This window comes from Scardinius erythrophthalmus, assembly GCF_964197995.2.
Source record: "Scardinius erythrophthalmus genome assembly, contig: HAP1_SCAFFOLD_450, whole genome shotgun sequence".
Lineage (NCBI taxonomy): Eukaryota > Metazoa > Chordata > Actinopteri > Cypriniformes > Leuciscidae > Scardinius > Scardinius erythrophthalmus.
The window spans coordinates 1,116-28,531 of record NW_028296165.1 but is presented as its reverse complement, the minus strand read 5'-3'; the positions used below and the strand labels follow the sequence as shown (position 1 = coordinate 28,531).

The following is a 27,416-nucleotide window of genomic DNA, read 5'->3' as shown; positions in this document are numbered from 1 at the left end:
CACACACACACACTCACACAAATGTTTCCAACAATATATTATATAATGAACACAGGTTTGTTGTGCCTTATAGATCATTTTAGAGGCCAGATGGTTGGCTTGATGCACAGGATCATCGATGCTGCGTGTGATACGAAAAACTGCGATTGTGCGCAGGATACCAAACGTGTTACAAATCTCAAAAATGTAATGGATGTCGTAAAAGGCTTGACAAATTCATGGACAGATGTTACCCCCATGTTTATTAATGGCAAAGAGCCAATTGGCGTAATCCTCAGAAAAGTTCCGGATGTGTTGCGTAAATTTAGTGATGTTATAGGAGTCACTGAAATACTCTGTATGTGTACATATGTGTATGGATCTCTGTGTGTCACTGGTGTCAAAAAAAATGCAAAAACTGACATTGGTGAAATAGTTGAAAGTCTGGTCAGCTATACTCTAGAGCAAAACATGATAGCCTGCAGATATTTCCTATTCTGGTTAGTCCATCTGTAAATGTCGTTATTGTTTTACCTTATGTATGTAATGCCGGTCTATCATTTTCTTCACTACCTCAATTTATGAATGTATACTCAAAAGTACAGTATAATGTTGAAATAAAAATATTACAAAAATTTCTGTTGTGCTAATGTCTGAGCTCATAAAAATAGTTTTGCACACAGTAGCGCGGGAAGGGGGGTGCTGTGGGGGCTGCAGCCCCCTCCTCATAGCATCAGCACCCCCAAGTGGGGGGCTGTGGACTAACATAATATTGTACTTTAAAAACGTGAAATAAAAATAAATAAATGTATTTATTTTTATTTTATTTTATTTTATTGTTTATTTAAAAGGGACAATGCACATTAATTAACATTTTTTGTTTACACTCAAAATGTAAATGCACCAGAGTTAGCTAGAGAGCTAATTTTCATCTGTAGTCCCTTGGCAGGTCGACACAGCATCAGAATACAAAAAGAATACATGTAAAACAAAAAAACAATTTAAGAAAATAGATACATAATAATAAGTACAATACAAAGAAGAGCAGTACCTAAGATAAGATAAACCAACTATTAATGATTGCAGTTTTGAGTGTTTTTAATCCATTTCTTAAGTGTAAATTTAAATGATAAATAGCTGGTGCTCTCTCTGAGTTCAGTAGGGAGGCAGTTCCAATAATTTGAGGCCCGTACTGAGAAGACTGTATGGCCAAACTTACTACGTCTATACGGTACAACACAGTCTCCCCTGGTGACTGCCCTAGTTGCCCTGCCACTGCTGTTCTTCTGTTGTATAAATTCACCCAGTGGTGGAGGTGCAAGCCCATGTAAAATTTTAAAAATGAGACAGGCATCTTGATAATGTAAAAAACTGTCAAAATTGAATAAATTATATTTAGTAATAATATTGCAGTGGTGATAGCTGATAGGTTTTTGATCTGATATTTTTTAGGTTTGCTTAAAAAGGGTTTCTATTGGTTTAAGAGTTGTCACATTTGCCTGGGACCAGCTTGTAAAACAATATGATATGTGAGAAAAAATCATGGCATACATAAAAAGTTTGGCTGCCTCGGTGGTTAAATAAGGCCTTATGTGCCTGAAGTTAGCCAGATTATATCTAATGGTATTAGCCACCTTTTTAACATGCTTTTTAAAAGTTTAATTAGAATCTAAAATAATACTAAGGTATTTAAACTCAAACACAACCATGAGTTTTTCTCCTTCAATAAAAACAAAATGGACAGCGTTAACTAACTCTCTTATGCCTAATGTAGTGAGTGTTCAAGCTACTGAGAAAATGAAATAAAGTTTGTCATGCTTTGTTCCGATCAGAGCACGTGAGTGGAGAGCGCATTTCTGAATATTCCGCTCCGCTCGCTCATTCCGCTCAGGGTCGCTCGCTCAACCCAGAATGGCCTGCTGGTTCGGAAATATGTGTAATAAGGGCTGCCTCCGACTAAAGTTTTTTTCTAGTCGACTAGTAGTTGTTCATTTAAAGACGTTAGTGGACAAATCGCCCCATTATATTAATTTTATTACTTAAATAGGCTATATACAGGATAATGAGCATTTATAGCCGCACTCAAGCGCACGGCCGCACGCATTAAGCTTGCCACAAAAAAAACGGCAAAAGTATAAATGTGTCAAAAATAGCAAGGAGACATTTAATTGTTTATTAATAAACTGCTGTTTTCTGTGTTGCTGCAAAGATGAAGTTGCGGACTCGATGCCAGAGAGAAATGCATGTGAAATGCACATTGGATTACATAATCAGAGAGTAGCCTATTTCTTTTCGTTTTGAATAGTTTTGTTTTAAAAGTATACATTTCAAGCTTTCTATAATAGATAGCCTATATTTCTCAAATCTGTGAGGCACAAGCTGAGTTTCGGCGCCCTCCAGTTCACGTGCAATGCAAGTGATTGTGCCGCCTTATTACATTGCCTACATATATTTGCTTCTTATTTATTAAATACAGGCAATTGGTTGATAAAACATTGATCAAAATTAAGATACAATTTATACAAAACGAAAATCTTTAAAAAAAAAGTCTGTCTACAAAACAAAACTCAATGAAGTGGTCAAAATCATGTCTTACCCACTCCATGTCTCCAGTCATATTGCCATCTCATGATGTATCTTTATCTTTCAATATGCTGCATATGCTCACTTTTATAATCAACATTGATTAAATAAAAAAATAACATTAGCCTACACTGTAAAAAATTTCTAACCCTCCCAAATCAAAAATTTCAAGTGACCGATAACATCTACATTTTTCAATTGGCCCAAGTGAAATTCTGTACATTTAATTTGATAATTTACAGAATTTCACTTGGGCCAATTGAAAAATTTAGATGTTATCGGTCACTTGAAATTTTTGATTTGGGAGGGTTAGAATTTTTTTACAGTGTATAATATTTAAACATAAATATGAAACTAAATGTTTTCTTTAATGTCTACAACACATATACAGTACAGAGAAATGTCATGTCGTCAGCCACAACATAATGACGTCACATATTTTCCAACCCAGCCCCCAGCCCCCAGCCCCCCTCCCCCCTCGCATGAAACAGCTTTCAGCGCGCCTGATTACACAACTTATTCTTTAGAAGGTAAAAAATAAATACATTTATAAATTAATTAAATAATGTGTGAATTGTTCGCCATAAGTGCCGTAAAGATCGATGATCAGGAACACAACAGCAGGAGAGCGTGACGCAGGGACTGAGACAGGCAAATCCTATGGTGCAGAGTGATGGTGATGGTGAATCCACAGTGAGATCAGAGGTGAAGTAATCCAGAATCCAGTACACAGGAAACACGAGGGAACAGGAACAGGCACAAAGACAGGAATACTCAAACAACGATCTGACAACATGAGACAGGAGAGAGGGCATTAAATAGGCTGCTAGATGACATTCAGCTGCCGCTGATCAGGATGTAACGAGACACACCCACACACACACAAACACACTAGACTAGAATGAGACAGCGGGTTTACCAACCGTGACAGTTTCACAGAAGCGATCTGTCCGCAGCGCTTACACATCGGACAAAATAAAAAAGTTTCTTCAGACACCGAAAGGCATGAAAGGTGTAAATGTAGACTTCTCAGATTGTGAGTTGTTTATAGATTCAACCAGGGCTTTAATGAAGGAGGGTGGAGCTTTCACTGACCAAGAAGTCTTTAGGCTGAAGAAAATTGTCCAGAAGTTAAAACTAAATTTATTGAACGATGAATTCATATCTAGCTTATTTTCTCTCTTTTTTAAAGTGTTTGTTACTGGTGTGCTCATATTACCTGTAAGGATACAATTGGGCACACTTAATTTGAATGGTGCACGAGACAGCAAGAAAAGAGCAATGCTTTATGAACTGATTAAACAGAAGAAAATCGATGTAATGTTGGTCCAGGAATCTCATAGTGATGTTTTTAATGAGAATGAATGGCTAATGGAATGGGATGGGTCAATTATTTTAAGCCACAAAAATCACTGTAGTGGTGGCTTAGCTGTACTTTTTAAGAAGTACTTTTTAACCAATTTCATATGAGATAGAACATGTTGTTGAGGGACATCTAATGAAAATGTAGGATGCCGCATTGAGGTGAGAGCAAGCGACCTCTATACGATATAGCTGACTACGCCACCCTGTTAGGGTATAAATATAAATATTAATGATTTTAACCACCTACAAAGGACACACAGCAACGTGGTTATCGAAAGGAGGGCCTGAGACGTGGATACAAAAAGATACAAAAGTTTTATTTCAATCATCAAGCAGTAATCTTAAAACATTAAAAGAGTGAAGGAGCAGGTTACACATACAAACATTAAAGGGATACTTCAGGATTTAGCATTAAGCTTTGTATCAGTAGAAAACCTGTAGTATTTTCAAATTACCATGCTTTCCTCCCTCATATCCCCCTGAGACGAGAGATTTATGTATTTTTTGTCTGGAAAAAATGCTAATCGTAAAACGTAATTTTGCGTCATCGGAGGATTTTTTTGGCCAGAGGCTAGAGACTACAGCCAGTAGTAGGAACTGTCCCGCATGTTTTCAACCTGCCCATAGAGGGTGGGATCTCACTCACAGAATGTACAAACAGTGTCAGCCATCTTTTATTTGGAAGCTAAGCTAACGGGTTCTTATTCTGTGGAGAAAGCTGAGTAGAAGGGGTTACCATACATCCTCTTTTTCCCGGACATGTCCGGCCATCGAGATCGTCCAAAATGTCCGGGATTCAGCTTTTGCTTTCTGCGGTCACCATTCATTGTTTACATGCACACCTTTTGTTTCAATCTAACTGAATTCATTCTGATTGGTGAATCTGAATGTAGTGTTTACATGAACGCTAAACAAGTGATCGGTTGATGTGTGTTTTAGCATTGCTAAGAAAATACCCGCTCCTAGGACTGGGCGATAAAACGATAACGATAATTATCGCGAAATATTTTTTCTCGATAAAACGATATCAAGAGTTCGATAAATGTTCGATAATGTTTATGCGCCAAAAGCGGAACGAAACTCATTTGAACCGCGCGCCACACGGACCGTTTATCCACTCGGCTCAAAGTCCAAACGGCAGCGCAGCGCGAGCTCACTAGAGCCGATGCGTTTACTCTGATCGCTCTTGTCACGAGATCCAGTGAGAAGCGCTTGAGTTCAGCGAAGAACACACATGTCTCCGTGATTTAAACCAGTTTAAAGGCAGATGAAACAGCGCTGACAAACAGGAGAAACACTGTGCACAACGATACAGTCAGAAGGCTTTTCCGTCTACAAATCCCCATCATTTACCATGGATTTACTGTAACGTTAGCCTAGTAATATTAACTGCACCATGAAATGTGGGATATATACATATTGAATTGGGTTATATTATTAATGTAGACAATGTTTTAAAGGACTAATGGAATATAATTGCAGTATTTAATAATGTATTTAGGCTACTGTTTTTCATACAAATAGAAACCATAAAGTTACATTTTGCCATGATGGTGAGGTGCTGTAGGCTATGCCTGGTTTCATCTGTGGTTTAATGATCTAAATGCATGATACTGGATGACCAATGGTTTTAATTTTAATAAAACTCAAACAGTCAGAATATTACATTTTACCAAATAAAAATTAGCACATGCAGAAACTAAGAAATTATTTTTTCTATTAAGATATTTATTTTGTTAAGGAAGACTGACAAATGTTTGAATGTTCTACCTCAGATTTGTGAAATGTTGACCAGTTTGGCAAGTGTTTGTCATGATATGTTCTGACAATAAAGAGTAGTTGAAAACCACAATTAACACTCTGGGTTTCTACAACTTTCACTTAAGAGCAACAATTTGCCTTTAAACTTGAAAGAAATAAAGATTTGACATTTATCGTGATAATTATCGATATCGACTGATATAAATAAAAATTATCGTGATCATTTTTTTTGGCCATATCGCCCAGCCCTACCCGCTCCTCCATGAGAGAAACAAGACCGGTGCGTCTCACAGGTGTCACTCATCAGTAATCACGCCACCGGCCTCGTCTCGTTCTCCCGCGGCCCTAGCCTCGTCCTGCTCGCCACAGTAAACATGATGAATGGCGACTGTAGAACGCAAAAGCCGAATCCCGGACATTTTGTGCGATCTCAAAAACCCGAGCAGACTCGTCACGGAGACTCACTAGTAGCTTAGCTTTGTTGTTTAACTGCTCTCTAACCGGTAGGCGTGGCTTGGGAGTGTCCTCCTAGGGCAGCGAAGCAAGTGCATTCTGGTCTTTCATCCACATGAGCCAAAAATACATTTTCTGGCTTTTCTCATTCTAGAAGGCTTCAAATTCAAAAATTATTTCACATTTCTACTACATAAATGACCCAATTTAAATACACATTCATCTTTCCAGAGGTGAAGTATCCCTTTAAGGCCGTGGCTTACCAATGGCAGGGAAACTAGTTTAATGAGCACAAGACTCCTATACCACCCTGTGCACAGGTCTCACCACAACACACACACTCCAATAAGTTCAAGCATGAACACACAGCACTCCGTGACAGAATCCCACCACCGCACACGAGGGCCTATGAGGGCCTCGGTTCCTATAACGAGAAACAGAATGAACAAAATGGTCTCCAAATAAACAAAACAGCATATAACAACAACAACTGAAACTTAAATAAAAGTTACAGAAGAAAATCATTTAATTAATAAACCAGAGAATCATGTTAAGAATTGGGCACCAAAACTGGGTGGATATTCACTCCACTTTCATTCTTCACCAGCAACCCAGCGATCACATAAGCAATATATGCTGGAAAGCAGTTGTCACAATACACATGAACCGAGCGCACACGCGCTGATGAGCGAGTTGTCCAGGAGAAACCAGGATCGACAAAGCAGCAGCATCAAATAGTGTTGCCCCGCAGGCCTCACTGAACACACGGTATCCGAGAACAGATTATTCCTGTTAGAATTTAAACATAAAATTACTCCCAACAAAACTATGAATGAACGTTGCGCAGTAGCGGTAGTTACACGTACCTTCATTTCATAGCGGGTCGCAAATCCAAGTCACGCACACAGAAGACTATCGCCATGCCAACAGAAGCACGGGAATGCAGGAGGGGCATATGAATAGCCGCCGCCAACAACCACCAGCAACAAACCATCCGTCATAATGCTATAAACCAAATGACTGTTACATAAAGTCACAAATCTATGTGCTAACTGGTTAACCAAACACATACCTCAAGCGGAAGGGATGAAACAAACCGGAATGGGCGGTCCCCGGCAATGACCACACACAAAGGGATTCGAATCCCTTTTTATACGCTCCCTCACGGAATATAATGTGACACTACATTACCCACGAGCATTAAATTAATTAAAAACGAAACTCGGTACGTCCCACCACAATAATAACAGCAAAATTTGAAAAAATGTTTTTCGTTTTTATAAATGTGCATGCTCCTCTTGTTGGTCCTGAAAGGGTTGTTCTTTTTGATAAATTAAGTAATATTTTGAGTTCATATTTGCTGGAGGGGATTTTAATTGTACGGCAAATGATGGAATGGATATGAGCCACATCTAGCTTTTCAACATGTAATGCTATAAGAAAGCTTATAGAAGAACATGATTTGTGTGATATGTGGAGAACTTTATAAAAAGAACAAAGGCAGTACACATGGGCGCAAACAAGAGAAAATTATATTTCTATGGCTAGATTGGATAGGTTCTATTGTTTTAAATACCATTTTAATGTTATTAAGAAATCTGAGATTTTGCCTAGTGGGTTTTCTGATCACAGTCTAGTAATCTGTAGTGTCTTCATTACTAATATAAAGTCTAAGAGCGCCTATTGGCACTTTAATACTTCTTTGCTACAAGAAAAACATTTTAAGGATGTTTTTATTTATTTTTGGAAACAGTTCAGTTCCAGGAAAAAATTGTTTTCTTCCCTACAACTGTCACACCACTGTATGAACGAGGACACAGAGATAAGGATAACAAAGGTTTATTTAGACACTGTATGCAGCTCCGGATAGCTTGGAGGCACAAATGGTCAAACTCAGGGAATATAATGTAGAACTTAGAGTTTCTAGAATGCAGGAAACAGATAGAGTCACTCAGGGCATGGAACTGGGATACATGAAGCTTGGCAGGTTGAGACAAACAGGACTGGTCTTGATCTTGAGGGATTCCAGGAAATCACCGGTTAATGAAGCTGGCAGGGAACACACAGAGAGAGTAATGAGAGACTTGAACTTGAGGTATACTTGCAGTATAACAGAGTCGTGGAGAGTAGCGCTGGGGAGTCACGGGTGTCTGAAGACGAGACCGGACAGTGAGCTGTGGTGTGACTGGGGTTTATATCCAGAGTGAAGTGATGAGTTGCAGGTGCAAACAATCAGAATTCGGGTGAGTGAGATCGCGACCAGGTGTGTTGAGTTGACGCTGGCTGAGGTGTGCTGAGTGGATCCGTGACAGTACCCCCTCCTCCACGGCCAGCTCCTGAGGGCCGTATGCCCCGACGACGAGGGCGACCCCTAGGACGAGGGGCTGGACGATCCGGGTGTTCACGGTGAAAGTCCTGGAGGAGCGTGGGGTCTAAGATGTCGTCCCGGTGTACCCAACAGCGCTCCTCTGGTCCGAACCCCTCCCAGTCCACGAGATACTGCAGTTGGCCCCCCCGTCGTCGGGAATCTAGAATGGCGTGGACCTGATACACGGCTTCGTCAATGGGGTCCACTGGAGGAGGAGGGGGTACTTCACCAGCGTCAGCTTCTGTGGAAGGGGGAGAGAGAGGTGCAATGTAAGGTTTCAGCAGTGATACGTGGAAAGTGGGTGCAATCCTGTAGTGACGGGGTAGTGCGAGACGATACGTGACTTCATTGACCTGCCTCAGTATCGCAAACGGACCTATGAACCTGGGACTCAGCTTACGAGAGGGCAGCCGGAGGCGAATGTCCCGGGTGGAGAGCCACACCAGCTGGCCAGGAGTATAATGGGGTGTGGCTCTACGGCGTGCGTCGGCCTGCTGTTGGAACCTCCGGACTGCCCCCTGAAGATGGACATGGGCTGAGTCCCAGACCCTCTCACTCTCGGTGAACCAGTGTTGGACCGCTGGAACGTCCGAGGGTTCACCTGTCCAAGGGAAAAGAGGTGGTTGATACCCTAGAACGCACTGGAACGGTGTCAATCCGGTGGATGTCTGGCGTAGGGAGTTCTGGGCATACTCTGCCCATGGGAGGTACTGGTTCCAGCGGTCCTGAGCTTCATGGCAGTAGGTCCTCAGGTACCTCCCGATCTCCTGGATCTTACGTTCTGCTTGGCCGTTAGACTGTGGGTGGTACCCCGACGTCAAGCTGACCGATACCCCAAGAAGTTTGAAGAAGGATTTCCAGACTCTTGATATGAACTGTGGGCCCCGATCCGAGACAATATCCTCTGGTATACCGAAATGACGGAAGATTTCGGTAAACAACATTTCTGCTGTCTTGAAGGCTGTGGGAAGACCAGATAGGGGAATCAATTTGCAGGACTTGGAAAATCTGTCCACAACCACTAGAATGCAGGTCTTGGAGTCGGATGATGGTAGATCGGTGACGAAATCCACGGCCAGATGGGACCAGGGTCGATTTGGAAGAGGCAGTGGCAGGAGTTTTCCTTCGGGTAGACGTCGGGGTACTTTGGCCATAGCACAAGCGGTGCATCCCTGCACGTATCGGGAGGTATCCTGAGCCATGCTGGGCCACCAGTACCGTTGTTGAAGGAGTGAGAGGGTCTGCTGGCTGCCTGGGTGTCCAGAGCCCGGAGAGGTGTGGACAGAGTCCATGAGAGGAAGACGGAGATTGGTGGGTACGAAAACCTTCCCCTCAGGACCTCCCGGCGGAGCAGGTTCGGTAAGGGTGGCGTCGGCTATGAGTTCGTCGATGTTCCACTGGATGGGGCTGACAAGCATAGTTGGAGGGAGGATGGTTTCGTTGCTCTCTGTGGAGGATTCAGGCTGATATAAACGTGACAGGGCGTCTGCTTTGAGATTCTTGGAACCAGGACGGTAAGTAACCGTGAAGTTAAAGCGTGTGAAGAAGAGAGCCCACCTAGCCTGGCGAGGATTTAATCTCTTGGCCTCCCGGAGATACTCAAGGTTGCGGTGATCTGTGATCACTTGGAACGGATGATTGGCTCCCTCCAACCAGTGTCTCCATTCCTCTAGCGCCAACTTAATAGCCAGGAGTTCTCGGTTACCGACATCGTAATTCTGCTCCGCCGGGGACATTTTACGTGAAAAGAAGGCGCATGGATGAAGCCGTGGAGGGGTCCCCTGCCGCTGGGATAGAACTGCTCCAACTCCGTTGGTGGAGGCGTCCACTTCCACTAGAAATGGGAGTTCTGGATCTGGATGACATAGCATAGGAGCAGAACAGAAGGCTTCTTTGAGGTTTACAAAGGCTTGACTCGCCTCTGTAGACCAGGTTAGCTGCTTGGTGCCCTTCTTTACCATGGATGTCACTGGAGCGCAGATTTTACTGTAGTCGCGGATGAACCGGCGATAGAAATTGGCAAAGCCGAGAAAGCGTTGCAGCTCTTTCAGGGTTTGAGGCTTAGGCCAGTTGATTACCGCCTCCACTTTACTTTGATCCATTGAGATGCCGTCTGGACGGATTACATACCCGAGGAAGTGCATGGATTCTCGATGGAATTCGCATTTTTCTAACTTCAGGTATAACTGGTACTCACGGAGGCGTCTTAGCACTTTTTTCACCTGAAGGATGTGTTCGTCGTGGTTGGAGGAGTAGATTAGGATGTCATCAATGTAGATGATCACAAACCGGTGGAGCATATCTCGGAAGATCTCATTCATGAAGCCCTGGAAGATCGCTGGACTGTTGGACAGGCCAAAGGGCATAACCCGATATTCGTAGTGCCCCGCAGGAGTGATGAAGGCCGTTTTCCACTCGTCTCCTTCACGGATACGAACCAGGTTATAAGCACTTCTCAAGTCGAGTTTGGTGAAGATTTTCGCTGAACGGAGTTGCTCCAGGGCAGAGGGCACCAAAGGTAACGGATATCTGTACTTGACTGTGGCTGCGTTAAGAATGCGATAATCAATACATGGACGGAGTCCTCCGTCTTTTTTCCCAACGAAGAAGAAGCTTGAAGCGGCAGGGGACGTGGATGATCGAATGTATCCTTGGCGTAGAGCTTCCTCCACGTACTCCTCCATGGCCTTCTGCTCCGGGATGGACAATGGATAAATTTTCCCATGCGGTAGTGTGGCCCCAGGCAGCAGGTCGATTGCGCAGTCCCATGGCCGGTGAGGTGGAAGAATGGTGGCGAGTTGCTTACTAAACACGTCCTGGAACGCCCGGTATTCTGGAGGAATCTGAGGAGTTGTATCTGTGGCTGGACTCTCGATGGAGGTTGAACCCAGGATCGCAGGAGAAGTGACCAAGGACGGGGCGGTTGAGTTTTTCTTGATGGGACGTAAACAATGCGATTTGCAGTAATCACTCCATTGGCGTACCTCTCCAGATGTCCAGCAGATGTCAGGCGAGTGCTGGTTAAGCCAAGGGCGTCCCAGGACGATATCAGATGTGGAGCCCTCCAGTACCAGTAATGAACATCTTTCCTGATGTAAGCATCCGATGGAAAGTTGTAACTCGGGGCTGCAGTGAAGAATATTTCTGTTACTGAGGGGTTTTCCCAGAATGGAGTGAATACTCAGTGGGCGACTCAGGCGACGACGGCGGGCTTGTAACCGGCTGAGCAGAGAGGCTGATATGAAATTCCCCGCAGCACCAGAGTCGATCAGAGCTTTCGCTGAAACAGAGTGGTTTCGGTAGGTAAGTGATACTGGAGTTTGCTTCAGGTTTGATACAGGAAATGGTAGATCAACTGTACTCACCGCCGAACGACTGGGACGAACGGGACATTCAGCTCGGTAATGTTCAGAATCCCCACAGTAGAAACACAGATTATGGGCACGACGTCGATTACGTTCTGTTGTGGTTAGACGTCCTGAGTCGATCTCCATTGGCTCTGGTACTGGAGGGTTTACGGGCTCGGAGAGGCGAGGAGTTCGTGCAGAGGAATTTTGAAAGCAAGCATTGAGGTGTTGAGCTATGAGTATGGAGCGTTGAATAAGTTTTTCTATCCCGATGGTGTCGTCATAAATGGCCAGTTGTAAACAGATGTCAGAGTTGAGACCTTGTCGATAGGCTGTCATCAAAGCGATTTCATTCCATCCACTGCTTGCAGCGATAGTTCGGAACTTCAGGGCGTAATCTGAAACAGTGGAGTTGCCTTGCCGTAGGCGATACAACTGATCATGAATTGATGTGGTATTGGATGCTTGAGAAAATACTATATTGAAATGATCAAGGAACTCGTTGAAAGACTGTAATGCCGGTGCATTGGAATCCCAGAGAGCTTGAGCCCAATTCAACGCTCGACCTGTGAGCAGGGAAATTATGAAAGCAATTTTGGCTTTTTCTGAAATGAACTGAACAGCATTTACCTCCATATAAAGCTTGCACTGTAGCAGAAACCCCTTGCACTCTCCGTCGCCCGAATAAATAGCAGGTTTGGCCATGGGACTTACTGAGGCAGGTCGATAGTTCTGAAGAGTATGACTAAATTCCCTTAGCGATTCTTGTAGTGTTGGTTGCGGGGTGACGGCTGCATGCGCAGGGGTTCTCTGAGAGGGTTCGGGGGGTGAAGCGGAGATTCCGGAAGCCGTGGGAGCCTGCATTGTGTGTGGTCCGGTCTTCTGTCACACCACTGTATGAACGAGGACACAGAGATAAGGATAACAAAGGTTTATTTAGACACTGTATGCAGCTCCGGATAGCTTGGAGGCACAAATGGTCAAACTCAGGGAATATAATGTAGAACTTAGAGTTTCTAGAATGCAGGAAACAGATAGAGTCACTCAGGGCATGGAACTGGGATACATGAAGCTTGGCAGGTTGAGACAAACAGGACTGGTCTTGATCTTGAGGGATTCCAGGAAATCACCGGTTAATGAAGCTGGCAGGGAACACACAGAGAGAGTAATGAGAGACTTGAACTTGAGGTATACTTGCAGTATAACAGAGTCGTGGAGAGTAGCGCTGGGGAGTCACGGGTGTCTGAAGACGAGACCGGACAGTGAGCTGTGGTGTGACTGGGGTTTATATCCAGAGTGAAGTGATGAGTTGCAGGTGCAAACAATCAGAATTCGGGTGAGTGAGATCGCGACCAGGTGTGTTGAGTTGACGCTGGCTGAGGTGTGCTGAGTGGATCCGTGACAACAACAATGGTGGGATCATGGGAAAAAAGAGATACAGCAACTGTGTCGTCAGTACACTCTCAATGTATCCAAGGACATTTCCCAATCAATGAAGACCTTAGAGATTGAAATAGTGGAACTTCAGAATTTGGTAGAGTCCACAGGAAATCGAGGACATATTGAGCTCCTCAAAGTAAAAAATAAAAATAAAAATAAAAATAAGGATAACCTGTTGGGCATCAGAGCACAGGGAGCTTTGATCCGCTCATGTTTTCAGAGTGCAGTTGAGATGGATGGCCCAACTAAATTCTTCTTCGGTTTGGAAAAAAAGAATGGTCAAAGCAGACTTATATATTCTTTGTACTCATTGGAGGGTATAGAAATGGTGGAGCCGAAGGAAATTAGAAAAAGAGCTGTATTATATTATTCTGAGCTTTATAAAAGTGAACATACAGAGGAAGAGGAGCTGGCCAGCTCTTTTTATATGGGTTTGCCTAAAGTTCCAGATGAGACCAATTCTTGGCTTGAGAGGCCGCTTTCAGCATCTGAACTGCATGTTGCTCTGCGAAGCATGGATTGCGGTAAGGCCCCGGGAATTGATGGTCTACCAATTGAGTTTTATAAAACGTTTTGTTCAGTGCTGAGGTGTAACTTGCTGTCTGTGCTCAATGATAGTCTGGCCGGAGGGTTGCTACCTTTGAGCTGCAGGAGGGCAGTCATTATCCTGTTACCCAAAAAAGGTGATTTAAAAGAAATAAAGAACTGCCGCCCTGTTTCACTTTTGTGCTCTGATTTAATAACATGTTTGTCCAGCCAATTCACCTGTGCAGTCCTGAACGCGCATCTCAGAACTGTTTCTATGGAAATCGGAGCTTCAAACAGCAGTTACAGTGACATGATTACCAATTTGGACCTTTTATTTAAAAGGCAGGACTTCCATGACTAGAGCCGCCTTATGTGAAAAAGGCCTCAAGTGTTACTCTGACAGGACTGATTTCCTCTTCCTCTTGGGTGTGAAGTCCCTCAGCGTCTCTCCATCGCTTATGAGGGTCACGTGATCAACACTGTGATTCTGAAGTCTCACTTACTAAAGAGGAAATGGTATTTTTAGAGACGTGATGCATTCAAGAAGAACAAGGCCGCTGAAAAAAAAAAATGCTTTGAAGTTCTCATGATAACAACATTCAGATTAATCAATTCTGTTTCTGTTTTAAGTTCTTTGTTTATTCAACTTCCAGATTGGTATTAATAAATCAGTAAACTGGAGGTTTATTAAGTGCACAGTTGGCGATGCTAGCGATGAAATGTGTTTTGACGTCACTGCTACTGCAATACCTTCCAGTGTTTTACAAGCTAGGATAGTTGGTCTGCATATGCAAATTAAAGTACAGTTATTAAAGCAATTATTTTCCTAAGAACATGTTCCTTGTCATTACTATCTGTATGCAACTGATTAAATATAGATATTCCCAAGCTTGAAAACATTGTTACATGAGCATCTTTATGGACTGATGTAAAGTTGCTCTCAGTTAAAACTCTTCCTCTGCTCGATCTGCACTAGTTGGTGTGTCATGAGCTCATGTGAAAGTATAAGGTGTTAATCACGTGTCATTCAGTGTGTGAAAACGCCAATACTGGTTTCATCCTGATCATTTGTAGTGCTGGCACTGGTCACTGGTGTTGGTGAAACAGGTAAGAGCATGATTTTATAACTGTTCTGTTAAATATCTTAAGTGTGGGGGATTTATGGGAGATTGGTTGGGGCTAGTTGTCACAGGGCTGTCTCAGTAACTATATGGTTTAAAATCAAAAGTCCAATAGCACAATGTTTTCTCTAGCAGTGTTTTGTATTTTGGTGACAAATATGGGGTGCCGTTTGTAAAGCGTTCATAGACAAACACCTTAAAACTTTAATATTTTAACAACATGTAACTGTATAATACAGGCTGACTATATAATGAAAGCTGCTGTCAATCAAAGGGGACGGGGAAAGGCTTTAGACAGTTCCGTACTCAAGCAGTGCAAGAATGATGGTTGCTGTCATTTTCTTGCATAAATAAAGTGTTTCGTTGATTTCTGTTTGACTTTAAGCTAAGAACTAGAGTGTATTTCTCTTTTAGTTCTCTGTTCAATCTCAAAATAGATGGTGCTCAATTTAAGAAAAGGAAGATGAGGTCACTGATGCTACATTAGGTAACCCACACACTTGTACACAGCAAAATCCCCAGTGTTAAATTAACACTCCTCAGTGTTTATATGTGTCCACACTACAGGGTGTTAAAAATTAACACTGAAGCAGTGTTGAAGTTAATGAGATAATTAAGTTAACACTGAAGCAGTGTTGAAGATAATGTGATAATTAAGTGATTAATTAAGTGATGATTGGCCATTAGTGGTGACACCTGATGATAACATGCAGACTCACTGAAGGAAAGAGAAACAAGAACAATAAGAGAAACACAAGAACTACTGACTTTGAACCATTATTGCACTTATTATTTTACCAGTTTGACTTTATTTCTGTCATACATCTACACATGTTCTTATTTACATTTAACAGAAGTTTAGACGGTAATGTTTTATGGAATGTTTCGTTTCATGTCACCATTATGGTGACCAGTGTTTGCTTTAGTTGGGCTCTTGACACTTTACTTTTAAACATTAGTTTTTCTCTGACTGCTCCAACTCTGTGTTTATAGAGCATATGTGTTGTGGTAAGAAAAACTATGATTTGGGCTGTGTTTCCTGAAAACATTGCAAGCCTAATTTGATCGTATAGACCATTTGTTGCAGTTGGTCTGCGATCAAGTTAAGTTTAAGATGCTTTTGGAAATTCAGCCCTGGTTATGTTTCAATTATGAAATTGCTAATGACCTGATTCAATAATGTCACCCAGCATTATAAACTGATTATCTAATTGTTTTATTAATTTTTCACTACAGCAGTTACTTCCAACAATGTTTTAAAGATCTGAAGCATTTAAAATCACACACAGACATCAAGAATCTACATATGAATCTCAACAATGGTTACAATCAAACAAATGCTTAATGTTGCAGTGCATGATGGGAGCCACCAATCAGAACGCATCCATGGCTGACATCATGCATTGCAGCATGAATAAATTATGCAGCTGAATTGTCCTGTAATTTTCATTGTTTTTTTCTGTTTGCTTTTATTTTGCTATTGTTTTGTTCTGACTTTAGTAGCTTGTTTTGTGATGTTCAGAGTTGATCTGTTTGTCACTAGTTTGTTTATTGTCACCATTGTTGAGATTCATATGCTGATTCTTGATGTCTGTGTGTTTAAACACAACAACTTCATTGCACAAAGTATTTTCAAAATTTTTGATATTGCTGTCGGATCTCAAACTGTAAAATCTCAGAGCTACAATTGCCAATACTAAAACGAGACATCATGCATATAGTCAAAAATTTAGACTCTGAATGACATCAGTGAATCAGATCATTACATGATGATAATGTTTTTATCATCAAAACATATTGTGAGCAGGTCATGTTTTCTCTTGCAGTAATAAATGTGCTTTATAAACACAGAGTTGTAGCAACCAGAGAAAAACATATATTAAAAAATGAAAAGGGTCAAGAGCCCAACTAAAGCAAACACTGACCACCATAATAGTAACTTGAAAAGAAAAATTCCATAAAATATTACCGTCTAAACTTCTGTTGAATCTCAAGAACTTTTGTCGATGTATGACAGAAATAAAGTCAAACTGGTAATAATAAATGCAAGAATGTGTAATGACTCGAAGTCAGTTGTAGTTCTTGTGTTTCTCTTTTTTCTGTTATTGTTTTTTCTCTTTCCGTCAATGATTCTGCTTATTAACATCAGGTGTCACCACTAATGGCCAATCATCACTTAATTAATCACTTAGTTATCTCATTAACTTCAACACTGCTTCAGTGTTAACTTAATTACCTCATTAACTTCAACACTGCTTCAGTGTTAACTTAATTATCTCATTAACTTCAACACTGCTTCAGTGTTAACTTAATTACCTCATTAACTTCAACACTGCTTCAGTGTTAACTTAATTATCTCATTAACTTCAACACTGCTTCAGTGTTAACTTAATTACCTCATTAACTTCAACACTGCTTCAGTGTTAACTTAATTATCTCATTAACTTCAACACTGCTTCAGTGTTAACTTAATTATCTCATTAACTTCAACACTGCTTCAGTGTTAACTTAATTACCTCATTAACTTCAACACTGCTTCAGTGTTAACTTAATTATCTCATTAACTTCAACACTGCTTCAGTGTTAATTTTTAACACCCTGTAGTGTGGACACATATAAACACTGAGGAGTGTTAATTTAACACTGGGGATTTTGCTGTGTACGTGTGCATGCGCAGCTATAGTCAAGATACAGGGGGTTTATGTTGAGCTAGTGTCTTCATCTGTAGGTCCAAGAATAGGCTGAGGCTAGTGCTATTATTAGTTTAAAATAAACCAAAAACAAACACATGTTCTCTGAGCTTACAGACATTTCTCAGTAGACCAAAGTAGCATAAAGTCTGCTCTGGAACAGACACAGCGCACGAGTCCTCAGCCCAGTCTCTCTCAGAATCTCCCAGTTTCCCAGTGGCTTTTATCCGGTATCTCCATGCCAATTACTGCAACAAGACACAGATGTTTATCATTATGCACTTACTTACTCACCGCTCGTCTCCAGTCTCTTGCCTTGTCCAAATACTCACAATAATTTTGTGTCACGCATGCGACAGAAAGTAAGTGTGTAATACTGTCCCATGACTTAAAAATGCCAAAGTGCAGTGCCCTTAATGCACACTAAACCCACACTATCTCGAATACCACTTCGGAGTATTCAAGGCTAAGCGTATCCCATCATGCATTATGTTTGGGAACTCATGTGCCACGAAATCGCGAGATGTAGAGGAAAACATTCCACTGTAATTTATATTAATTAGAGACAAATAATTTGGTAGTAAAAACATAAAGTGTTGCACATTTTATTGGTGCAAAGATGAGTATGGAATGTGTAGGCCTATTTTGTACAACATACAACGGAGTAAATTTAAGCTGTGAAATCAATGAAATATACTGTATGAATTGAATAAATGCAAGTAAAAAAATAAAGTAAATCTGAGTAACTGCATCTGGTACATTAACAAATAAAACTGAGTGGAAATAATTTAACATTTAAACATTAAAAAAAAACAATATTTATGAGTAATATGAACTGTTTTTATTTATGAGTAATATTAACTTTTTATTTCCTCTAAACCTTTGTAAATAGTATTCATACAACCACCAGTATACATGACATTGGCCTTTATTGTCGATGAGTACAGCAATACAGCATATTTTACAGTGTTTTAACAATATTGCCTATATTTAAACTCATTTAACAAACATTTTAGAAGTAAAAAGGAAACATTTGCCTAATTCAAGTGTAATCAACCAGTCTGTTATCCAATCTCCACCGGATCAGTGCTGGTTCTCGTGCCGGAGACGGACTCGCGCTCTGCGGGTGAACTTCGACCTTCAGACCGCCATCCTGCGTTTCACTCACAGCCGAAAGATACTGCGAGCGACTGACTCCATAACCTGCCAATAAACAAACAGTGACAGTTCTGAGGACATTTTAGCATCCAAATTAATTATATTCATTATCATTAGGAATAAAGTCGTGTGTTTATGCAAAGCGTTTCAATCACGCGTAAAGACAGGCATGACTCTCGTTTAGGTGTCACATTACGCCTCTATGTTGTTCTGCATTAAATAAAATGATTTAAAGCACAGTAATGATTTTATAGATAAAATAAAACATACACAAAGCTGAATTTCTCAGAGGAAATGCACCAAGGGTGGGGGAGGGGTGCATTGTTTTAATTGAGTAAACTTACTCAATTTATTAAAAGTGTGTTAAATATACTAATAATATTGATTTGAATTAAGTAATATTTTTGTTTCTTGAAACAGATCAGTTTAATTCTCCATCCTCAAATATTTTGATAGAAATTTCACAAATATATTAAGTGTATTATAAATAAATAATTGGTTAGTCAAATGTTAAATTTGTGTCTTCTGTTAGTTACATAGCGACTACTGAACAGACATGTAGAAGTTTATTTTAAAATGCAAAGTATTAAAAGTATAATGAATAAAAGCTCTGTAAACACTTGGGCCAAATAGAGGAAATACGTCATGCAAGTAGACAAGTGTTCAAGTGCAAAGAGCGCAAGTGTGGGTATTTAGACAAGGCAGATCTCTCCCACTGTAGACTTCACTGAACCACGGCCCGACACATATATCATATATTTGATCTCAACGAGACCAAAACGAAAAGACATTATCATCTTTAAATGAGTTTCATCCGTGGAAATCTACTAACAGTGAAGATTGTAAAGTGTTTGTATCATTTTTGCAGTGTTTATAATGCAATAACCGGCTGTTATTATAGTTTTGATGAAATGAAAGATGACATATTGTACTGTTGTGTAAATTATTTAGTTTCCTGTGATGTCACTGATAACTCTTGCTCTGGTGTTTCTGCTCCTGATGCCAGGTGAGTCTCTCCTGTAAATGACATACGAGTTCATTACTAACTAAGAGTAAAAGGTTTTGGCTAGTTAACATGGATCAGTTAGCACTGCTGGTGCCCCAGGAAAAATAGCACTGGTAAAATATATACTATAATGGAGTTAAAAAGCAGTTTGCTTCTAAAGAAAATGGTATTATTCAGGTTATGCTGATATAATGCTGATATAATGCTGATATAAACTGCTAACATTTAGAGCATAACGTTTTTCATGGTTAGTGTTCAATGTTCTGCTTCCTGCATTTCATCACCTTCTGTCTGATGGCTGTAGGTTTTACACAGATCACACCATAAGTGTAATTCTTCATTTATTAACACTGGTTTTGTAAAGAAAAAAAAATTTTAATGAAAGTTTGTGGTCCTGTTTAACACATAGCTGGGTATTTGTTTCCTTCTGTTGTTGTTTCCTATCCTTGTTTCCTTATGAATGTTGTGTTTCAGGGGTTTCTAGTGCTGATTGGAGTGTGAGTTACAGTCCTTCACACATCTGTGCACTAAAGGACTCAATAGTGATAATGAGATGCACTTATACATACCCTACTGGATATCAGATCAAGAAAGTGTTCTGGACTAATAAAAATAGTGTAGATCCTCCAGATCTGTCTGAGGACCCTGAATACAGTCAGAGGCTTCAGTATCTGGGAGATAAACAGCAGAACTGCACCGTCAAACTGAGTCATGTGACACTGAAGGATTCACGCATGTACTATTTCAGATTCATCACTGATAAACCTGATGGAAAATGGATTGGTATTCCAGGAGTGAATCTTACTGTCACAGGTGACTTTGATGAGGTTTCTCTCTTCTTCTGTGCATTATGTTGAATAATAATCAGTGTATGACAGCAGCACTAGATATAATGTGTGTGTTGTGTTCAGATCTTCAGGTGGAGTCTCCTGAGAGAGTGACAGAGGGAGATTCAGTCAATCTGAGATGTAAAAGCAGATGCGCTCTGACTGACAGAACATTCATCTGGTACAGAAACTCACAGCCATTAACTGAGAGAAGAGACAGAAACAATGAACTCCTGCTGCAGTCAGTCAGAAGAGAGGATTCAGGCAGATATAGCTGTGCTGTAGACGGACACACTCACATCTCTCCTGCTGTTCAGCTCAATGTCATGTGTGAGTATGTTCTTTAAAGTTTTATTTCCAAAGCCAGTAGAGTTCACTCGTCCCTCCTTTTCTTTAAAAATGATAGTAATTGGGGCTAATATTTAAAACATTTAAATGCTCACTGTTTCAATAGTACAGTCACAAAACATGAGCAATATGTGTGATTTTAACATTTTATGATATATTCAGTTATTCAGTTATTAGATATATATATATATATTACTCCCTTGTCATGACAACGCCACACCATAAACACAACACACTAAAACAGCTGTTCAAATAATGGTTTAAATACCTTTAAAGCTCTAATAATGCACATATTTGAACAAAATACTGATTGTAAATGCTTTTATCATTTACATGTACCGTCCTTCGGATGAGACGTTAAACCGAGGTCCTGACTCTCTGTGGTCATTAAAAATCCCAGGATGTCCTTGGAAAAAGAGTAGGGGTGTAACCCCGGCATCCTGGCCAAATTTGCCTCCTGGCCTCTGTCCATCATGGCCTCCTAATCATCCCCATACACTGATTGGCTTCATCACTGTCTCCTCTCCACCAGTAAGCTGGTGTGTGGTGGGCGTTCTGGCGCAATATGGCTGCCGTCGCATCATCCAAGTGGATCCTGCACATTGGTGGTGGTTGAGGAGATTCCCCCCTTCTATGTAAAGCGCTTTGAGGTCTCAGAAAAAGCGCTATATAAATGCAACGAATTATTATTATTTTTATTATTTTATGAAATAATAAGATTCACATTTATGCCTTTAAATCCTCCAAAATTGGCCCCATTCACTTCTATTGTAAGTACCTCAACATTTTTTTCTCTTTTTTAAAGCTACACTGTGTAAGGTTTTCTCCCATCTAGTGGTGAAATTGTATATGACTACCAACTGAATATTACTTTCTAGCCCCTCCCATTCCTGAGGGAGTTTTAACTCCTAAGGTGGCCGTATTATTTACAAGGTAAACAATCCTTTTTCATCATTGACGTGAGGAAAAGTATCCTAGACGGTGTTCTAGCATTATCCACAACCATAGTTAGCCAATCAACTACAAAACTTTGAATTTACACAAATAGGCTGAATTACCTCTGTTGCTAGAGCGCCTATTGAGATCAGAGGAGTGAGGTTTACTCGCACAGTGACTACTAGCTGGCCTCCGTTACATGTGGTGTGGGGGAAACCGTAGTACCCCGGAAGAAACCCACGCTGACACGGGAGAACATGCAAACTGAAAGGACTCCTGCTGTGAGGCAACAGAGCTGACCAATGAGCCCCTGTGCCGCCCGGATTCATGGATAAGGACTGTTTATTTCTCTGAATCTCCTGCGTCATGCGCTTACTTGTGATGAAAAGTCTGATTCATTTCCGCGAGCCGGTTCATTCAGACAGCTGGTTTAAAAAAACGATTTGTCTGTTCCATACGTCATCAAGCAATGATGGCACTACGCCATCCTCGGTAATCCTCTGCAGACTTCGACAGTGGGGTCTTTTTGAGTGGCACATGATACTTTAGCTTGTGTGTTTTGCGTCATTAACCTGGAACTAAAGTTTGATTCAGTTTGATTAATGAACCGGCTCGACTGGTTACTTCCTACCGGCTCAAAAGAAAAATTCGTTCAAGAACCGAACATCACTAGCGCTTTCTTCAGCCACACCTAACAATAATGTTACTAACTACAATTTTTGTCATGTAATTTGGAATCAGTAGCCGACTATAGTTTGTAAGTAATCTATCCAGCACTGATTTACTGACTATCACACACAGAAAAAAGTGTTGTTTATTTTCGTTTTGGATATTTCTTAATAAGTGACATGACCTTTTGACTCAAGGATCCATGGATTCATGTTGTTAATGTTAAATTCTGCCCCTACCATCTGTATGTAAGAACAGGCACAGGTCTATTAATCAGCCCACCGATATCAATGGGGTACAGGAAACCATACCTAGACAGCATGAGGCAGTGTCAACAGCACAACAATGGTAGTACAATATGCGTTTATACAGATGCACATGCACACACACATACCTGAGAGGCAACCGGTCACTAGATCCACTAAAGCAGCGCCGAAAACACACCAACACCCGGACAAAACGACACTATAAATTCATAAAAAAAAAGCTTTAAAAGACCAACCAGTTTTAAAATTACCCCCCTGTTACAGCACAGCACACTTACCTGTAACCACCGTAAACACAGGCACAAAGGGGAAAGTCGGACGTGACGCACCACGGCCAACAACAAATCAGCCCTTATATTACGGATAATGATCGCTGATAGGCAAATCCGGCTGTCAATCACCTAATTTCATTACACATGGATTCATGTTGTTTATGCTCAATTCTGCCCCTACCATCTGTATGTAAGAACAGAAATAGAAGTGCTTTGCTGGGGCGAGTGACGGGTGATACTATATGTTTCTCCTGTAGATCCTCCAGTGAAACCTGAGTTCTTCATCAGTCCATCTGGTGTAATAGTGGAGGGAGATTCAGTGACTCTGAACTGCATCAGTGACTCAAACCCTCCTGCAGAAATCAGCTGGATTAAAGGAGGAACGTTTGTAGGATCTGGAAGAATCTTCAGCATCTCAAAGATCAGCTCTGATGACAGTGGAGAATACAAGTGCAAGTCCATCAATGAACATGGAGAGAAATACTCTGATACTGAGACTTTAAACGTCATGTGTGAGTTAATGATAAAACATAAGATGCACATTTTCTGTTTTGATAAATTCAGTCCATATTAGCAATTTTAAAAATGTGTACTACGATTTAAAAATAATAATCTGATAATTGTTATAGACTCTCCAAAGAACGTCTCAGTGTTGATGAGTGGATCTGGTGTAATAGTGGAGGGAGATTCAGTGACTCTGAACTGCATCAGTGACTCAAACCCTCCTGCTCTGAACTTCAGCTGGTTTAAGGAGAATGAAACCTCAGCTGTTGGATCTGGACAGAGTTTCAGTGCACTACAGAGTGGACGCTTCTACTGTCAGGCTCACAATCAACATGGATCTCAGAGATCAGACGCTGTAACTGTCACAGGTGAAGCTTTTATTAACACACTTCATTCTTAGTTTTTAGATTTAATTATGATATTTTCCCTCTTTCAGTTCGTCGTGGTGCTGGTTGGCTCGTCTGGTTGGGGATCCCAGTGGGATGTGTAGGAATATTCATCATCATCATCATCATCATCATCATCATATTGTATAAAATGTAAATATAAAATGATCAACAAAGAGTAATATAATTAGATTTTAATTAATGCAGAAGTACATTTGATTATTAAATGAAACAATGAAATGGCTTTTTTCCATTTGTTTTTTAACAGTCAGAAGAAAAGGATAAACTGCAGATCTGCAATACACGAGTATGAGGTAAGATGGCCAAAGAATCACAGGCTACCAATAAATCCATTAGAGCTTCTTTATACTCGCAGAACATATATTACCACACTCAAGATTTTACAGGATTGTATGTGAGAACACACACTGTGGAGTGATTACACTTTTGATTTTCATGCAAAATCTCTTGTTTTGTGGTGATAGTCCTTCTCTCTGTTTCCCTGCAGAACGATGATCCCAGTGCAAACACATATGCAGCTCTTGACCTCAAGACCAGATCAGCTGACCTCTACGACACACTCACAGTAAGAGAAATGTCAAAAACTACACGTGTAAAAGAGTTTGTTCATTCAAAAGTCAAATAATCAATAATCAATGTGTTTTTTCCATAGACTGTCCATCCCAGACCTGCTGTTCACCAGTCGGGCTCTTCTGAATATGAGAATCTGTCCGTCTTCTCAATTTCATAAAAAAAATAATAATAATGTCCTCAGTAGTCAATCAACTAGTCAATAGATACTAAACAGTCTTTTATTTCTGTTACAAGATGGATTATACGAGTCGATTCATTGACAGAAATATATATATATATTTTCTCAGATTATTTGTACCATTTGTAGTGTTGATTTATGTAAATGTGTGTCTTATTTCTGTTGTAGCCACAGCAAGACATCACAGTAAGATGAAGCACAAGCTAAACTTTACTCAGCTTTTGTCCCATCGCTGGACACATCCACATCACAACTACTATACTGGCTTCGTACACAGCAAGCTAAACACATCCACTCAATAAACAGTCTTGACACCGGAGTCGTAGTTCAGATTTACTGAATAAATGTGTAAAAATGTAAAACAATATAAAAACAAAAAGAATACATAAATAAACTGTTACTGTCACAAATGACGAGTCCAACAATGTACAACAGGAAAAATTAATACAGAATGTTCACACAATATAACAATTACTTTTATATGCACTCCCTCATAAACATATATGCGGGGTGGTGTGGCGCAATGGATAAGACACATGCCTTTGGTGTGAGAGACCCGGGTTCGAATCCACTGTGAGACACCAATGTGTCCCTGAGCAAGACACTTAACCCCTAGTTGCTCCAGAGGCGTGCGACCTCTGACATATATAGCAATTGTAAGTCGCTTTGGATAAAAGCGTCAGCTAAATGAATAAATGTAAATGTAAATGTACATATAAAATGCCACAATCAAGAATAATTAAACCCCACTTACAGGCAGTGCCTCGTTTAAGTGTTGTTGTTGCTATGAACTGACGGCAAATTCAACATGCGCTTGTTCTTTTGAACCCAACCCCCGAAACTGAATAAAACCAGTTCAAAGTGCAGAATATAAAAAGACCAGCAGGGGGAACAAAAACGCTAAGAAAGGCAAAGCCTTCTTTTTTTTTCTTTTTTCTTTATTAAAGATTCATATATCAAACATACAACAAGGCACATTGCAAATATATTCAGTCAATCTTACAACATGAAATGAACATGGAGTACAACATTGATACATTTTCCAAAAACAAAACCAAACAAAAATAAATAAATAAAGGTAAAAGAGACCAAGAGACTCAGCAGTAGACACTATACTAAGGAATGAGTTTGCATAAGTATTCATGAAAAATTAGGGCTTTTTTTGTTTTGCAACATTTCAGGGATTGTTTATACAGAATTATATCATTTAGAAAGGCATTAAAGACAGGGGATGTTTTAAGAAATCGACATTTGTGTATGAAATATTTTGCCATTAAAATCAGATTATTCACTCCAAACTCAGTTGTTCTGTTCTCCATTTGAAGACCAAATTTAACGCATTCATATGTTAAAATTGGGATATTTTGTGTATCGTACATGATCCAGTACTGGAAAGCATCCCAGAAGGTCTGGGTTACACTACAAGAGAAGAAGAGATGTTCTGCGGTTTCAATATCAGAATTACAGAAAGTACAAACATTCACATCCATATTACATCTTTGATGCAAGAAGTTGTTACATGGATAAATCTCATTCATCACTTTGAAGTGAACTTCTTTTACCTTCGGTGAAATAGGAAAAGAAAGGTAACTGGTTCTTATCTTCACTAAACAATTGCTGGAAAATTTCTGGAAGATATGTTTTCTCTTGAATGGTGAAAGGAAGCAGATCGAAGTGAGAACATTTCTAAAAATGTATTATTACATTTATTTTTATCTAAGAAATGATATGCATCTATGATTAACGTGGGCTCTCGAGGAATAACCACAGAGTATGTCAACATGCCTTTTACTAAAGCGATCAGAGCTTGTGGGATTGCCTGAATTACAGTTTTAAATTGCCTCTCAGTGCACATCAAACTATATTTCCGGATGAAAACATCATATGTTAAGAAGTTACCACAATTATCTAATTAATGAACAATCGACCAGACACCCTTTTCCATCCATTCACTGTAGAAAAAAGATTTTCTCTTAATTAATATACTTCTGTTATTCCATATTGGGACCGTGTGAGGGGTAAAGTTATGTTTGTATATGAGTTTCCAGTATTGGAGAACCTGTTGATGGAAAGTTGAAAGCTTGATCGGTAGTTTGGAAATGTTGAAGTCACATCTTAACAAGAAATGTATGCCACCAAACATTTTGAAGATTTTGAAGGGGAAATAAAACCAGAAATGATCACCTTTTATAATAAAATTTTGATTTGATGGTACCATTCATTGTGTCAAAGTCAATGGCATTTAACCCCCCTTCTTTGGCAGGTTTCACTGTATCGCTTTTATTTACATAATGATATTTATTTTTCCATATAAAATTGAAATTATCTTGATTGATCTTCTTAATTAATTTGTCGGGTATATCCAATGAGTAGGCTGGAAAGGTAAGTCTTGACAAGTAAAATGCGTCAAAAAACAGATAAGTCTCTTTGAAGCCAACTGTTAAGAATAGTTCTATTTTTCTGAATGATATTTTCTATGTTGGATGTTTCTCTAACCTTTATATCTTTAGAAATTATAATACCCAAGTATCTGACTTCATTTTTAACTGGGGTATTATACATATTAATCATGTCATGGTCTTGAATAGTTAAAATTTCACATTTTTCCATATTCAACTTTAAATCAGATGCTTTGGA

General features: G+C 40.1%; 1 protein-coding gene across 1 annotated transcript; it reads left to right on the top strand.

Moving 5' to 3' along the window:
* Window positions 1–19,749: 19,749 nt before the first annotated feature.
* On the top strand, window positions 19,750–25,882 carry LOC308686575 (B-cell receptor CD22-like). The gene is made up of 11 exons (XM_081395006.1): window positions 19,750–19,799; window positions 20,274–20,612; window positions 20,711–20,956; window positions 23,375–23,629; window positions 23,747–23,989; window positions 24,058–24,160; window positions 24,276–24,321; window positions 24,516–24,593; window positions 24,681–24,740; window positions 24,948–25,278; window positions 25,493–25,882. The coding sequence occupies exons 1-10, from the start codon at window positions 19,754–19,756 to the stop codon at window positions 24,972–24,974; spliced, it is 1,443 nt and encodes a 480-aa protein (XP_081251132.1). The 5' UTR covers window positions 19,750–19,753; the 3' UTR covers window positions 24,975–25,278; window positions 25,493–25,882.
* The last annotated feature ends 1,534 nt before the right edge of the window (window positions 25,883–27,416 follow it).

Bases quoted from the DNA above. Each gene is read 5' to 3' on its own strand.
- LOC308686575 (XM_081395006.1), top strand. From the start codon at position 19,754: ATGTCACTGATAACTCTTGCTCTGGTGTTTCTGCTCCTGATGCCAG. The intron at 20,957-23,374 runs GTGAGTATGTTC...TTTCTCCTGTAG, and splicing joins TGTTCAGCTCAATGTCATGT to ATCCTCCAGTGAAACCTGAG. The intron at 24,322-24,515 runs GTAAGATGGCCA...GTTTCCCTGCAG, and splicing joins CTGCAATACACGAGTATGAG to AACGATGATCCCAGTGCAAA.